We start from the raw sequence: 16421 nt of genomic DNA, 5'->3' as shown, positions 1-16421 counted from the left end.
TAACACAGTAATAAATACATCGTCATGTCCATTATCATGAGATTTGTGCGATAAGTCAAAGTTGTACTGGCGTTCCGATATCGTATCCGAACATGTTGCCTACAAAGTTTGTTGTTCAGCCCTCCGAATCACTTAAATGTCCTATTTGCAGGGAACTTTTCAAAGATCCGGTTATTTCAACTCAATGTGGACATACATTTTGCAGAACCTGCATTCGAAATGGCGTTTCAATCACCGGAAATGCTGCGACGAAATGTCCCCAGGACGGAACTATCTTACAACGACTGCATTTAGTGTCGAATTTAGCTGTGAGAGGACAGGTAGAGGATTTGCTGATCCACTGTAGGCATGGACTAACGAGATCGGATTCCGAGGAAGACTTTGAAATAGACGCTACGGGTTGCCAAGAAAAAATCTCATTCGGTCGACGAAGCGAGCATGAAGAGGTCTGCGGCTTTGCGTTAGTGCCCTGTCCAAACAGCTCAAATCAATGTGGAAAATTTCGTCGACAGTGTCTGCAAGATCATCTTACGGTTTGTGCCCAGTACCGTTGTCACTACAGCGTTAAGGGTATGTTACTTTGTTTCGGCTTTTTAATATTATGCTCTGATGTTTAATACAAACTGGATTAAAATTTTATAATGGAGTTCTTTGGTTCTGGTCTGTTTATTATAAGTTAATTGAAGGGATATTAAATATTCATGACAAAAGGCTTCTTTTTTCTTTTATCACGTACCCAGAGATTTTGAATAAAAAACATATTTGCTCTCTGGATATGGTTTATTTGTTTTGTAAAATCAAAACAGAATCTGAAACTTTTCCACCTGCTTAGACTGCTTAGTAACCATCCCCACGGGAATTTCTCTGGATTTGTCAAAGGTGAAAACGGCGGGGAATTAGAATACCCTAAATGCCTACCGACCTGAATACCTTAAAAAATGATAAATGTTAAAAACTTATAATATTATGATAGCGTTTTCTTAGTGGGAACACTGAAATGAAATCTTTAGCTTCTTGGTAGGTATATGGCAAACAATTTGATGTCAGTTTTTCATGCATCAATCCTGTTATTGATCATGAATCTTTGTCATAATGTTGTCAAAGTAGCTGTGAATCCACGAGGCGATTTAGCTGAGTGGAGTTGCAGACTACTTTGACAATGTTATGACGAAATTCATTGTCCGAATAAGAGGACAGATGCTTGAAAAACACCAATTTATTGGTAATGAAAATTACCCAATGAGTGTGCAAGAATTACTGCAGTTATTGTAACATTTATTAGTTAGTGGAGATGCTATATGAACTTTGAATAAGTTACATGTTAAAGTCCAATGTATAATGAAGAGCTGTTGAAGACAGCCAGCCAAGTATATCCTCCTTCGTAGATGTTCTTTTAAATACATCTTGTGACTGGGTGATGTGCCTAAAGGACATCTGTCAAAAGGACTAGCCAGCTAATCTTTGATGTAAATTAATGGCTATTTTTGTAATCAAAGGCATCTTTTCTGAGGTAATACTATTAATAGAGGAACTTTTTCTTCCTGAAGTTTTGTTGTCAGGTAATGTCAAACTTATTAATAGATATTATTTTCTACATGTGGTTTTGTAGCCTTTGAGCATGGCCACCTCTCATTGGTCCTAAGTGAAGGGTTTGACTGCCATTGATACTTTTAAAGTACTGCTGTACATGAATTATCAGCATCATGTTTTCTTTTAGGTTGTGAATTTGTTGGTACAAAGCTTAATGTAGAAGACCATGATGACACATGCAAGTACAAAAACAGTGTTGAGTGTCCAAAGTGTCAAGCTCTCCATTCTGGGGTATAAAAATGTTTAGGTTATTAGTATCACTTTGTAGTCCTAATTGTGGAGCTTAAACTCCAGGAGGGGGGAATCCCATAGGAAAATGACAGGAGTGCTCAATGAAAATTTTGAAAATAATTCCTAAGAGGTACCAAGGTCCTGTTTTGTGACACCTGTGGCTGGAAATTTTCTTCACCCCTAAGAGGTACCAATTCTAAAACAAAACATTATCTCCCTGGTCATATTTTCTTGGGCTCAATACCCTAAAAGGTACTGCAAAATCTCCCGCTGTGGACCCTCAAAGGATGAATACCCTAAAAGGCACCAAAACCACTTTTTTAACTCCTAACAGGTATAATGAGCACCCCTCTCCTTTTCATGTGGGAGTCGCACCCTTCACGGGGCTTAAAACATTTGCCAGATAGTAAATATTACACGTTATTGGCAGACAGTCGGGGACTGACTATGGACAAGTTAATAATGGGTGATTCCAGAAAATATCCATACCCCACCACTGGCAGTATCTTTGTCTAAACCCCCCTTGCCTTGAGAAATTCCAAAATGTTCAACTTCCCCCTGCACTTTTAACTCCAAACTGTTCTATCCTCCATACCTTCAGAATTCTGTAATCATTCAAACCCCTTCAGGAATTTCTGCTTTTTGTTTCCAACTGATTTGAAAAACCTTCTCTAACTTCCAAACACCTTTATAAATTAAAAAATTAATCCTTACTCCCTCCAAAAGACATATGTTGATTTTCAAAGAGGAAAAAATCCAGAAAACTCTAAAAACAAGCTCTGACAGTGAGAGATTGGGCTGAGTCTCTACTCCCACTTTTAAAACATTTTCTTAGCCTGGTGAGACTACAAAGTCAGAAAAATGTGGCTTATTCTCTGGAAACAGAAGTTTTCTTCAGTGGGTTTATAAGGTCAAACCTGTGCATTGTGATTGGTAGATTTTCATCCACTGTGTTCATTTCTTTATTTCAAGGTTTGCGGTTGTCTTCAATGATTATTATTATCAATGATTAACAGCAGCCAAAAGTACAATCATTTGTTAGGTTTTGAACTTTAGAGTTCTTGTGTCATTGAGAGCCACTGCAAATCTCACTGTAATATATATGTATAAAAATCCCACAATTTTTTGGATGCTTATTTTCAGCGTCATTCCCAGGGTCTTTGTTCTTTCTCGGGGTAGAAGAAGTGAATGCTGGGGATGAGGTTGGCTTGTCTACACTTTGGAAGGCCAAATGTCTTCATTCTTCAATATGTAGACACACCAAAATAGCAGAGATTTTGCAAATGTCAGAATAATATGCTAAAACTCTCTTTATCTTTGTTGTCCCAGTCTTCTGAAGAGCTAAGATCTTCCGTGAAGGTTCTTTCAGAGAGGGTTTCATGGCTAGAAAACAACCAAGATGCTTTGGTGACACAAGTTGAGCAATGCAACAGGTAACGTGCTGAAAACATATGTTTATGCCTTCAGTTATTTTCCTGGGATATTAGTAACTGTTAACTGGGAGAAATAAAGGTGTGTGGCACTGGATTTACTGGTATTGTTGAACCATCTGGCTTAATTTGGATCTGTAGAGCTGAACGGACATTGACACATTTATCCTGTCACTACTTAAAACTAGTAAATAATAAAATGAAGATGTTTGTACATGTATAACTGATTTAAAATACAGCTTATTATATAGGGTAATATTGTTTTTTTAATTATGTCAGGTGAACCTCTCCCTACAAACACCTCAGTCTATAATTTGGACACCTTTATATTACAAACAGTTCTCTTGGTCCCAGAGAAATATACATGTCAATAATACAGACACTCACCTCTCACCCCTTTGGTGTCTGTTTGAAGGAGGTTTGACTGTTATTATAAATAAATTTCTATTGACCAATCCAAACATTAATGAACCCCTATTTTCTAACAGTACTATTTCCAGATTGTCTGAGACAGTGGAAGACCTAGTATTCCAGGTGGAACAGCTTACTGTCATACTGAAGCGATCATCGCTGTATCGTGAAATGTCAGTGACTTCCATTCCTGAAACAATTAACAGCTCTCAAAGCACAAGCCCTGATGATACAATGTCTCATTCACATGCACATAAATCACTAGTCAGACTAAAGAATTCCCCTGTGGTGTCATCACAGCAAGATATATGGAGTATACCTTGTGTCTTTAAGTGCATTGGCACCTTGAGGTATAGTACAGTGTTTATTTTATGATTTATGTGAATGGAATCTGATGACAGTGTATAAACTAACAATAGACAGCAGAGTTAATTATTATATCTATTTCATACACAAGTTTGAAAATATATCAAAATAAATTACTGCTTACTGATTCAGGGGTTTCTTTAATTGCCAGTCACTGGGCAAATTGACTGACTGTGTGGAGTCTGTAAATGATTATTTTGCCTGCCTGGTTGGACCATCTAGAGGAAAGTTTTTCTTATAAAGAAGTTCAATTCTAAACAGGTTTTGCCTGTCTGTAAAAGCCAGTTAGCCTCCTGGTGAAAATGTTTATGAAACCCCTGACTGATTGCCATTCTTTGTGCTTAAAGACTTGATGATTTAGCCATGATGATTCTTTGTTTATTGGGCAGACCCAGGCATTGCAGATTTTTGCCTCTAATTGTCGTATTTGAAGTGCTTGTGACATATTGGGTGCCATTTACACCAGCACAACTTTTTGGCGGCAATCATCCAGGAAGTTTGTAGCCTTGATTATAATCAAACAATATTTGTGTTGTAGATATGTCACAACCCTATATATCAAAAGGGACAAAATCAATCCTCAGATTTGAGACACCTGGATGAGAGAGTCACTGTAAGAATGAAATGTCTTGTCCAACTAAGATTTATTGTAACACAACAATGCATTGGGACTTCAGTCTGATGTCTAATTACTTTCTATCCCTTTAGGACAAGAGACTGATAGTACAATAGAAATTTCACATGTCAATTCACTATCTTTCAGGGGTCATCGTGGAACCATCTGGTCAATGGTCTCCAAAAGTCATCGGCTTTTCAGTGCAGGAGGAGATAAAGTCATCAAAGTCTGGAACATGGAGAATGTGCGGCTGGCTAGATGCACCGAGGTCCTTGAGGGTCACACTAATGATGTGAGTGTGCAGGGCTAAAGTAATTCATGACAGGCATCATTGATCCTTTTACTTCAAAGAGGGAATTGACAATGAGCGATATTAGTTACTTATTTACTGCATGGGGGTGGGCGAGGCCATTGGAATATCTTAAGTTTGTACTCTGAGTATAATGAAGGGAGTGGAGGTGGGCAAATAAATTTGAATTAATTTGGTACTCAAATGGGTTTCTGTCAAACTTTTGGATGAGAATAGACATTTATTATATAAATAAACCTGGGTTATTGGCCAAGTGTGAAGTCAAGATAACTGGATATAAGCCAAGTCATTTTTTTCATGTTCATCTTACCTGCTCGGGTAGCCGATTGCATTGGAGGATTAGGTTCATCTTGCCCACCCTCAGCGTTAGCCATGAAATAAATGAAACTACAGTCAAATGTGTATTAGGTGAACACCCTCGGGACCCATGCTAGTGTCCGCTTAATACGGGGTGTCTGTTGAAAACAGGCTCTCTCAGAATTCGTCTTAAAAGGGTCATATTGATATTCATCAGTATTAAAAGACTTGAAAGGGTCAAATAGCATTCTCTTGAATGGTCGAGAACTCTGAAATACTGTAACCATAAACAATGACAAGAACTCTGAAATACCGTATTTCCATAAACAATGACAAGTACAGTGTATATGAGGTAAAGCGATTTAAGTATACAGTAACAGTATCTATATTGATCGAATCATGTTAAGGTTTACTAAATCAAGCAAGAACAAATGTTCTGTAAAACCAAAACCGAATCACAAAATATTGCATTTCTGTGACAGCTCAGTTTGTTGGCAAACCGATCTACTAAAACGTGGACAGAAAAATCATGCATTCTTTTTGCAGTGTCCGTTTGATATAGGTTTCTAACAATAGAAATGACCATAAAAGTCAAGTTTAAGGTGTCCGTGTCTGCTTAATAGAGGTGTCCGTTGAATACAGGTATTTTTTACAGTGAATGTGGAAAAGAAAAATGGGACTCACACTGCTCTCCGCTTAACATGGGGTCCACTCAACACACGTTTGACTGTATTGCCTACCCCCATTATGTGCTCTTGGCAATCTCCATCCTGTCATGAAATTTTTAACATATTTGTAAATACGTTTCTATTTTCTTCTTCATTTTCTCAAGATTCACACTATGTGTGTTGGAGGTGGAAAACTATACAGTGCAGGATCAGATCAAGCAATTATCTCTTGGAACTTGGAAAATTTGACCCTGCACAAAAAAATTGAGGTTTGTTGTACCATAATAGCAAGCAGCTTTCTCTGGCAAGTCGAATGCAACTCTTATTTACTTGCCTGAAAAATCTTTCTTGTTTCCTCAGAATGCCCATGACAATATCATATGTGCCATAGTTTACAACGGAAAGTACCTTTTCACCTCGTCTCATTCATGTATTAAGGTGAGACAGTCCACTAAGACTTTGTCATGTCATATCGTCCTGTACTTTGTCTCAGTTAGGAGTTTCAACAAGTGACTAACTAGGTGTAGATCAAGCTTGCATTTATCCCAACGAATTTGTTTTCCAAAACTGAAAAACACATTTTGAGGTGTCTTAAGAAACTGAGGATTTTCTTGTACATTTTTCGGCTATTTTCAAGATGGTTTTTTTCTCACTCTTTAAAAAACGAGAATCACGCATTTCTCAGATGAGAGTGACATCACCCGGGAGGGTGGTAACTTAACGCTAAGGCACATGGTGTAATGTTACATGTATGTACAATATAGACTTGATAATCATCACCCTTAAGTGAAGCGAGAGGTTTATCTTCTAGCGACCTAAACCAACAGGCCAAGGAAATATTATTGGAAAGGACTTTTAAAAGTCTATGCACAATGTTGCACCGTGTGCCTTTATCTTGAACGGTGGCATGTGATTTCTTTCGTTCACCTGGATCAAGTTGGATATCAAGTCCCATTTGAATTCCACCCCCCTCTACTTATTCCCATGCAAGATCTTCCGAGTACATTCCCATTTTGCACCCCTCTCCAGTATTCTGCCATTCTTAGGTGATGGTTTTGGTCACATGATTGAACTGTTATCAGAAATGACGTTTTTCTCATAACTGGATTTTCAACTGACTCTAACGAAGGTATGGGATGCTTCTACTCTTCAAGAGGTACATGAGATGCAGGATCTTCATCACTGGGTCAGAGCACTGGCTTTAGACACAAAAAGAGTGAGTGTTCTCTCTTAACAGAGGTCCTCAATGCATTATATACATAATACGTACGTTCCATGTACGTAGAGTGAGTCACGTTATTATATCTTTTACAAAGTCGTTGGACTCCTTAATTAACGTACTGGCAAGTCGGAAAGTCACTGTCCTTTATCTGCAGAGAGCAAATTTGCGACAGATTTCGTACTTTCGTTCTGTTATTTCGTTCTATCTCTTATTATAGATGCACGAGCAAAAAGTCAGACAAAACCTTTTTGCCGTGCATATTTGACTATGGTAACAAGGAATATAGGCCCTTCGGGCCTTGGCATCCCCCGTAAACAACAAAACCTTTTCTTCACGTGTTCATTTGTTGCACACTAGCAACATTTGTTAGGAAGCAAAATTTGTTTCAAGAGAAAAAGAGTGAGTGACGTTTGTTCTTCTGTAGCGTATGTCTCGAGTAGACTTATGTTACACATCAAGGATTAAATAATTTTGGGAAACGATGTATGCACAACAACGTCAGTGTTGTCGTGGGTTGGACCGTTACGTGTTTTCCAGCTGTTTTCAATTCTATTGTGAATTGTTTTAGAGGGAAAAAGAAAACAAACGCTTGTATCAAAGTTAAGCTTCACTGGTTTGGTCTGTCATTCCTACATCATTGCAATGCTTGTCTTGTTTTATCTTGTAGGAAAAGCTTTTTAGTGGCTCACACAATGTGGTTCACATCTGGGATGCTACAGGCTCGTTTGGCCTCCGAGGAACAATCGATCACTCGCTTGGATCTGTGTACTCTTTGGCTGTCACTAGGCATTTTATTATTGTGGGTAGGTTTTTTCACTTTACCTACAGTTACAGTGTGAATACGCCACACCTTTGATAAAAGGTAAATTTAAGTTTGTGTACGAGCCGAGTGGCCCATGAAGCTTATCTCCGGTTTCTTTGTAGCATGAAGCGACTAGGAGTATTTCTACTCCCCCTGGATGGGATGCTAGTCCGCTGGGGGGCTACCCCCTGTAGGAGGTGCGGTGGCCTAATGGTTTCTGCTCTCGACTCCGGATCGAGTTGGCCAGGTTCGAGCCCTGGTCGGGGACATTGTGCTGTGTTCTTGGGCAAGACACCCTATTCTCGCGGTGCAACACACCTTTGATGCCCAAGAACTAAAACAGCTGCCATGTCGACCTGACGCCTCTAGAGGGGATATCTCATGTTGCTTAAAAATTTCTTGCAAATTGCTATTCTTTTTGTCTTTCTTTTTTCTAAAGACGCGATTTTCCTTTCGTCCACACGATAAAAGCTATTCAGTTTTCTGCATCTAAATACTCTACCTCGCCTCCCTCTCACAGGCACGTACAATCAGAACATTCACGTGTATGACGTAAACTCGTACCAGTCCATCAAGGCGCTTGTTGGTCACATTGGTACAGTCACGGCACTTGCCCCTGCAGTGACAGGAAAACTGCTGTTCTCGGCCTCCTACGATACGACTGTGCAGGTACAGTCACGCGTTAATACTTTTATTGTCATAGCAAAATAATTGGATGAGTCCACTGTAGCAGTCGACTGACCAGTCATTTGAATCAAGCTTATTCTTTGAAGTATCCATCCAGAGATAGAGACAACAAGGGCGCTTTTCATTCAACCAAAAACCTATCGAAAGGGAGACAAATGGTACGAAAAATTTCCTTTGAAAGATTTCGCTGGAAAACCCGAAAACTCTTGAATTTCCGAAATGCGATCCATCCAACCGAAAATTCCGGAAATTTGGGGCGGAAAATAAGATGGCACGAAAATTCCCGGTAAGAAATTTCCGGAAATTTGGGTATACCTCGCGAGGTTGTCCTCCTGTCCGGAAATTCTGCAAAATGCTGTCTTATTCGCCACTGGAAATTTCTGGACATTAAAATCTGAATTTTTGGTCAAATGGAAGGTACTCTAAACGTCGATAGCAATGTTGTGAACACACTGTGCATGCGTCGGGCACGCGCCCAAGTGTGACAAACACGCCCCAATCTTTTTCAAACAACCTGTCGAGCCCGTCAATTGACTTTTTTTTTTTAACTCCTCAGATTTGGAATCTGGATACTATGTTACCCATGCAAACGCTTTCAAGACACGAAGGAAGCGTCAACTGTGTGGTTATTCATAAAGATTTACTCTTGTCAGGCTCAGAGGATATGGAGATCAAGGTCGGTTTTATTGCCGTAAAGTTTCAACAAAGAAACGTATTTAGCAGTTTTACGTGACCTACATTAATTACCGCTTTTTAAGTGATGCCTAAAGGTGTAACATTGTTGTTGTTGTTCTTTAGGTCTTCAAATACTTCAAAGCGGAGTAAATTTTCTACACATGTTCATCTCAGATGCAAGATCGCTACAAGTTCGTCTTTGCCCCATCTGGAGTTAATCTCCCCACTACCATTCCGTGCTACAGTCACTTACGTTTTCGTGCAACGAAAGACACTTGTGCTACGAGCCCGAGTCGAGTTTTCTATGAGTGAATAGTGAACGAGGCGCAGCCAAATTGACTTCATTGCTCATAGGCCCGGTAGTCTAACTGTTGTTGTAGACGCCAAGTAATTACAAAAATAACCGTTTTATACATTTTTTTAAGTTAAAAATCATGAATAATGGTCGCTTTCAAGAGCAGAGCGCAGTGCGCAGGATTTTACTCAATGAGCGAGTGGACAACATTGAGAGAACCAATCAAATTCACGGAAGATGCTGAGTATCTTCAGAAAATTAAATAGTTACAAAGGAAACGTTCTCTCTTGGTGTGTATTATTTTATTTTATTTTTGTAAATAAATGTGACTCGTGGGAGTCAGTAATGAATGCTTTAATTGTTGAATGTTTCATACTTTTTGATATTTCGAAACTAGTGGGATTACCCTTCGACAAAAAACCCGAAACGTAGATAGCCTATTAGATCGTTCAGTGAAGCAGTTATATTTTCTGTGGTGATTACAGTCAAACCAAATCAAAACAAATCACTTCGTCCGAAAATAGAGTAGCTTTTAGTTATCGATCGATTTAAACTCGTTGTTGCCTAAAACACGTGACACATACAGAAACGAGATGGCGCTTTTATAACTTGGTACCACGCGTTTTCCCGCGCTTGGTAAGGGTTTTGTTCCGGCTTCTGATTGGTTCATTTCTGCCCTGAGTGACTACCGGTATTTTGGTGTAAAACAAAAATGGAAGTGTAGAAATTGGAGGGAAGAGTTTTAGGGAAAAAAAATATCTCCCTGCTATCATCAGTCAAAGCACGCTGCATGAATTTTTTCATTTCTACAAACAATTACAGAGTCCAAGTTCACCGTTAATCTAGCAAAAACCGAAGGATCTAGCAAAGGATTAAAGTGGATTATATACGGACAAATCGAATTCAGGAACATTTGGAAGTTTTTTATGTCTCGAGACTGGAGAGGTCACTCGATTTGTCGGCTCATTTTAGAGTGGCGTAAGATTCGATCCAGCAGGTAAAGACGAAGTCGGTCGAACAATAAAGACACAATAAGGTAATTAGCTTCTTTTGATTGTGACCTGCTCGACATTAAGAGCTCTTTCTGTCTTACTATTCCAAAAAATGTCTTTGCAAGAGCAGTGTTTAACTGGGTCGTATAGTTTTTCAAATGGTTTAGATGCTTACATTTGCCCAGTAATACAAACAGTAAAGTTTGGTAGGGCGTGGAAAAGTTGTCCTCGGGCTTTGTATAACTCCAAATTTGTACTGTTAGTTAATATTACTCAACAATCCAAGTGGCAGTGTCATTGTTCATTTTCGAATCAGGCGAAGAGAAACAAACGAAACCTGAAACGGTGCTAATTACAACGAGTACGTTATTTTTTGCCATTGTTGACCCAGGCCTTGTTGAATATCGAACAAGTTATTCCTTTTCAACTTACTGGAGCAAAGGCGACATACAGTTGAACCTCGCCGCTTATCCGGCTCGAAATGCCCGCCATTTTCAACCCATGTTATGCCATTTTCTGTCTTTAGCAACGGTTAGCTTGCCAAGCTGACCGAGTTATCTGTCGTGTTTTCCTTAAGAGCTCGTGATAGCGGGGTTTAACTATATTGAGTACTAGAATATATTAGTTATCTCGTTTAAGAACCGCACGTTTACTCGCACTGTGTTAATTAGTTTGAAGTGTCCATCGAGTTGTGGCTGTTCATTCACGGTTCATTGTTTCCTCAAATCCAGCTTCCTTTTACGTGGCACGTAGAATAAAAGGAGTCTAAGTGACTTATTTTCTAAAGTGATCTTTGATTGGCTATGACGAAATTTGCAAAAGATGCTCTGTCAGTGGAATGTTCTGACTGGAAATTTTCAACGAAAATGAGCGTTGTTTCATTCACTCGAAACCAAACTTGATGTGTAAACATTGATCTTGGCAGGCAATAAAACAAAATTAGCGCCCCCTTGAGAGACTGGTCTGCTTAACTCGATTACTCCACTTAATTAAAAGAGTGTTTCGTTTGTATAGCGATTGTCAAGGCAAATACGAGAACCTGATTAATATGCAGGACTTTTTGGATTCATTTTTTACGACCCACTTGGGAATAAACAAATCCAAACATGCTTAAGAGCGACACCCATTGTTGGCCTGGCAACCGGGAGTTTATGAAACGTTACCGAGCCGTAAACGATTTCAGTTTGAATCTGTCAGCCAAAGAGAGTACTCTTTATCTGCAAGAATATTTTAGCGTAGTCATCGATAATAAACTACTATAAAAAATGCGGGAGATCGTACATATGCAAGCTGGTCAATGTGGAAACCAGATTGGCGCCAAAGTAAGTGACGAGTTTTGCCTTTTGAAAGTTTGAAGTTCTTTATTTAATTTCCCAGGTTGTGCAGTTGCTAATAGCATCTGATTCCATCTTAGTTCTGGGAAGTTATCTCCGACGAGCACGGCATTGATCCAACTGGCACATATCACGGAGACTCCGACCTTCAGTTGGAAAGAATAAACGTTTACTACAATGAAGCTACAGGTAGGTCGAGGCCATTTATTAAACAACTGAACCGAGATTTTATTGTTTGATTTGCCCGCCATATCAACGGTAACTGATGCCGGCTTTTTAAAAGTACCTTTTTCTTTTTGCCTTGTGCGTCCACAGGTGGAAAATATGTTCCAAGAGCTGTCCTGGTAGATTTAGAGCCAGGAACGATGGATTCTGTTAGATCAGGCCCGTTTGGTCAAATCTTCAGACCAGATAACTTTGTGTTCGGTAAGTTTTCTCTCTCTTGAAAAAACTGAATTCCAAAACAAGAGCAATTCTTTAGTGTTTGTGTTACATTTCCAAGACTTGCATTTACTGAGAAACCTTAAAACGAGAAAGATACTAGATGGTACGTTGCCTTTTGAAAACAGCACTGAGTTAAATCTCGCTCATATGCAACATGCCTACACATACAGAACTTACTACATATCATACTCAGAAATCAGTTATCTTTTTTTCAGGTCAATCTGGAGCAGGTAATAACTGGGCAAAAGGACATTATACTGAAGGAGCGGAATTAATCGACTCGGTTCTAGATGTTGTTCGAACAGAAGCAGAAGGTTGCGATTGTGTTCAAGGCTTTCAACTTACACACTCGTTGGGCGGTGGAACCGGCTCGGGCATGGGAACCCTCCTTATTTCGAAGATCAGAGAAGAATATCCCGACAGAATCATGAACACATTCAGCGTTGTGCCATCACCAAAGGTATCAGACACTGTTGTGGAGCCTTACAACGCTACGCTGTCCGTTCATCAGTTGGTTGAAAACACCGATGAAACGTACTGCATCGACAATGAAGCTCTGTACGATATCTGCTTCAGAACTCTGAAGCTCACCACACCAACTTATGGAGACTTAAACCACCTTGTCTCTGCTACAATGAGCGGTGTAACAACCTGTCTTCGATTCCCCGGCCAGGTAAGACAAAGTACCGATTCAAATCCACTGACTTTTGTAATATAAATGTCAAAACTTCGCGCTCGGAAAAAGTACTTTTAGATCAGGCGTTAGTTGTCAGCTTTTATCAAGAGAGTTGTTTTGTTTTTCGGACAACAAATACTTTACGCTGTTGGCTTAATGAGGCCGCAAATTGAGCGCTAATTTTTTTTACACTTATCATATAATTTTCAGCTTGTTCGAACAAACGTTAGCTATGTGTCGCCATGGAAACTGCTTCCAGAAAGACCCGGCAAAAAGTGTGACGTCATGCTTTAAGAAAGTGATTTGAATATCTCGACATCAAAACAAACTTAACTAACCTTAAAGTAAATAAAAAGCTAATCCACGGCTCCATTATGAAATTTTAATGTAAAATGTTTTCGTCTGTATCAGAATTGGTTTGTTAGCACATGAATTGTGAAAACTGATTTTCCTTCTTGATCCCTAAAATCCCCTCCGACAGCGAGTAACAGCTGAACTGACGGATTAAAGGTCAACATTTGAAAAAATTTTCAACCTTATCTTATCTTATATTAACCAATTTGGACAAATGTTCTTGCTTGCAGTTGAACGCTGATCTCAGGAAACTGGCAGTGAACATGGTTCCTTTCCCTCGTCTCCACTTCTTCATGCCTGGCTTTGCTCCACTTACCAGCAGAGGATCCCAGCAGTACCGCGCCCTGACAGTACCAGAACTCACTCAGCAGATGTTTGATGCCAAGAACATGATGGCTGCCTGTGATCCAAGGCATGGACGTTACCTGACAGTGGCAGCCATGTTCCGTGGCCGCATGTCCATGAAGGAGGTCGATGAACAGATGCTCAATGTCCAGAACAAGAACAGTTCTTACTTTGTGGAATGGATCCCCAACAATGTCAAGACAGCTGTCTGTGACATCCCTCCTCGTGGTCTGAAGATGTCCTCCACTTTCATTGGCAACAGCACTGCCATCCAGGAACTCTTCAAGCGCATCAGTGAGCAGTTCACCGCTATGTTCAGGCGAAAGGCTTTCTTGCATTGGTACACTGGTGAGGGCATGGATGAGATGGAATTCACTGAGGTAATATCTTTTTCTCGCCGAGCTTAAACACGGATTGTTATTATTTAAATAAAAAACAAATACATAACTTTTTATTAAAGTGTCAAATGTATTTGCACGTTTGTGTTAATTGTCGGGGACACAGTAAATAAATAAACAAATTTTTAAAATAGGACATAATCTATTAAGAATCCCAACTGGTGGGAGCTGACCAGTTGGGTATTTACACAACGCGGTCGAGAAGCTGACTCAGATCCAGATAGCGGTAGAGAGGAGGATTTGGACTAAGGACCTCCAGATTTCAAATCCAGCGCCCTAAACCACTCGGCCACGCCGCCTCCGCTAAAGAGCTCGTAAAACTAAAGGGAAATTGAATGAAACTGAAGTGTTACCTTAGTTAATGATCTTCAATTTTTTTACAGGCTGAATCCAACATGAACGATCTTGTTTCCGAGTATCAGCAATACCAGGATGCGACTGCTGAAGAGGAAGGCGAGTTTGATGAGGAAGAAGAGGAGGGCGAAGCAGCATAAAATATAGAATCGCTTTTTTGACACGTGATGCCATTATCAACTTGAAGTGAAACATTTGTCATATCCTAATTAATATCGAGAAAGAAATTCTAATATGACACAGTGGTGTCATCTCGCCTTCAGTGTCTCGCTTCTTAAATTCTCCTTACAGTTCTCTGTACATATCTAAAGCAAGGGTTAGGAGAATTTGATCGTATATACCAACACAATTTCCCTTTTGCGGTAGTTTCCTTTCTACATGATACGCATGCTTAAGTTTTACGAACATGTTAGTTGCTTTTCAAAGGGTTTAAAGGGGACAAGTCACGGATTGTGAAGACGAAGATTATCTTTAGTTCACGGCCTCAAAATCGAAGTGAGAATTGAACGAGAGAGTCTGATCCCTGACTGGATCAGACCACCCTCTCCCCCGGTCCCTCCGAGTTGTTCAAACGGCTTAGAGCAAGACATCGTGATATCTCTGGCATCGAGGAGTTGTTACAATATGATGTTTACTGCGATTGGAAGACAATTTTGTTTTCGTGACATAGCTCTTTCTAATATCCCTCATATAATCCACGAAAGAAAATCTTGAACCAAGAAAATCTAGTGTATTGTCTTCACTGGAATCTTTTAGACATTAAACTGTAAATAACATCGGGGAAAGTCATACCATAAATGTAGAACCTTGTCATCGTTGCCTATTTAGCATCAGCATTCATTCTTTTGTAATGGAACTTCATTCACGCAATAAAATTTGACTGAAGCTTCATAACCAGGTTGACTTTTCTAGTTCGATGAGCATGGGCGAATTTTTATATTCAGAAATTTACATATTTTAGATTGGTTTCAGTGTGTGAAAAGATTTGATATCATTGAAATGAAATAAATTTTTGCCTAAGCAAAGAGGATCATCGCTGACGTAAAGGTGGATGGGTACACACATTCATAATCTCTATTTAAACACGGTTTAAAATTTATTTAATTCCTAATGTGTAATGTCTAATATAATGGGATAATTAAATAAAAAAGGCTGCTTTCCACGAATGCCGTGCCTTAGGCATCTCCTTTGAGTAGGCCGTCGTTTAATTTGCCTCAGGGACTCTGCTTCCCCTAAGTCGCAAGGAAGACTGTTCCAAAGAATGGCGCCACTATGGTAGCGTAAAACGACGAATTTCGTCGTAAATTCATTGGGGACAATGCAACGATACAATTAGGTTTTAAACCTTAACACTCTTTTATTCTGAAAAACTTTTGCCGTGGCCTCTGTTATTACTTTACAGATGCTCCAAGGTTTCGAATTTTAAGGAGAGAAGGGTCAATATTGAGAGTGTGATATCGGTTCACTTCCTGAAGCTCCGTGATACGAAATGTTGCTAATACTGACACGCCTCTAGTCTCTTGAAAGTTCTGATGGGAAAGAGGAAAGAGGAAAGATTGAAGACTCCCTCCTTCATTCATGTCTACTCCTCTACCTTCCCACAATCCCCTCCTTGTTCGGACGAGTTTCACTCAGTCCCTCAATTCTCACCCTTTACGGCACAAGAGAAGAACTGGGGACGAGTTAGTTGCGAATCCATCTTGAAAACATTATAGCGTCGTTTCGAGTCGTTGTAATGAATTGATCAATCTGAATGTGCTTTTTCTTTTTCGATTGTTAAAACCTGATTAAAACTAAAGTACAAGCGAGTATGACGACTGAATTCTTCCAATTAACCAGCAGAACCGGCATCACAACATGGAAGGAACTACTGCAGAGTTGCTGAGCAGTTCGATTTCTGTTTTCAAATCAGAAATAAGCAGAA

At 39.6% G+C, this 16421-nt stretch overlaps 2 protein-coding genes across 2 annotated transcripts; both read left to right on the top strand.

Annotated features, from left to right (window-relative positions):
- The first annotated feature begins 19 nt into the window (after positions 1-19).
- Positions 20-9958, top strand: LOC110041846 (E3 ubiquitin-protein ligase TRAF7-like). Its single transcript, XM_020747168.2, has 12 exons — positions 20-570; positions 1718-1821; positions 3151-3254; positions 3740-4012; positions 4792-4936; positions 6084-6188; positions 6280-6357; positions 7049-7135; positions 7809-7944; positions 8464-8612; positions 9187-9306; positions 9429-9958. Exons 1-12 carry the CDS (start codon positions 93-95, stop codon positions 9453-9455), a joined length of 1806 nt encoding a protein of 601 aa, XP_020602827.2. The 5' UTR covers positions 20-92; the 3' UTR covers positions 9456-9958.
- Positions 9959-11813: 1855 nt separating this feature from the next.
- Positions 11814-15391, top strand: LOC110041849 (tubulin beta-4B chain-like). The gene is made up of 6 exons (XM_020747170.2): positions 11814-11914; positions 12007-12115; positions 12242-12352; positions 12586-13043; positions 13631-14125; positions 14527-15391. The coding sequence occupies exons 1-6, from the start codon at positions 11858-11860 to the stop codon at positions 14635-14637; spliced, it is 1341 nt and encodes a 446-aa protein (XP_020602829.2). The 5' UTR covers positions 11814-11857; the 3' UTR covers positions 14638-15391.
- Positions 15392-16421: the final 1030 nt, after the last annotated feature.

The sequence above is a fragment of the Orbicella faveolata genome, unplaced genomic scaffold (assembly GCF_042242905.1).
Source record: "Orbicella faveolata isolate gen_17 unplaced genomic scaffold, um_ofav_v1 contig_3, whole genome shotgun sequence".
Taxonomy (NCBI): Eukaryota; Metazoa; Cnidaria; class Anthozoa; order Scleractinia; family Merulinidae; genus Orbicella; species Orbicella faveolata.
Note: the sequence above shows the minus strand (reverse complement) of the source record. Positions and strands in the feature narration are given on the sequence as shown.

Excerpts from the sequence above, each read along its gene's own strand:
- LOC110041849 (XM_020747170.2), top strand. The coding sequence starts at position 11,858 with ATGCGGGAGATCGTACATATGCAAGCTGGTCAATGTGGAAACCAGATT. Across the intron at positions 11,915-12,006 it reads GAAACCAGATTGGCGCCAAA|TTCTGGGAAGTTATCTCCGA; the intron begins GTAAGTGACGAG and ends ATTCCATCTTAG. Across the intron at positions 14,126-14,526 it reads ATGAGATGGAATTCACTGAG|GCTGAATCCAACATGAACGA; the intron begins GTAATATCTTTT and ends ATTTTTTTACAG.
- LOC110041846 (XM_020747168.2), top strand. The coding sequence starts at position 93 with ATGTTGCCTACAAAGTTTGTTGTTCAGCCCTCCGAATCACTTAAATGT. Across the intron at positions 6,358-7,048 it reads CGTCTCATTCATGTATTAAG|GTATGGGATGCTTCTACTCT; the intron begins GTGAGACAGTCC and ends ACTCTAACGAAG. Across the intron at positions 9,307-9,428 it reads CAGAGGATATGGAGATCAAG|GTCTTCAAATACTTCAAAGC; the intron begins GTCGGTTTTATT and ends GTTGTTCTTTAG.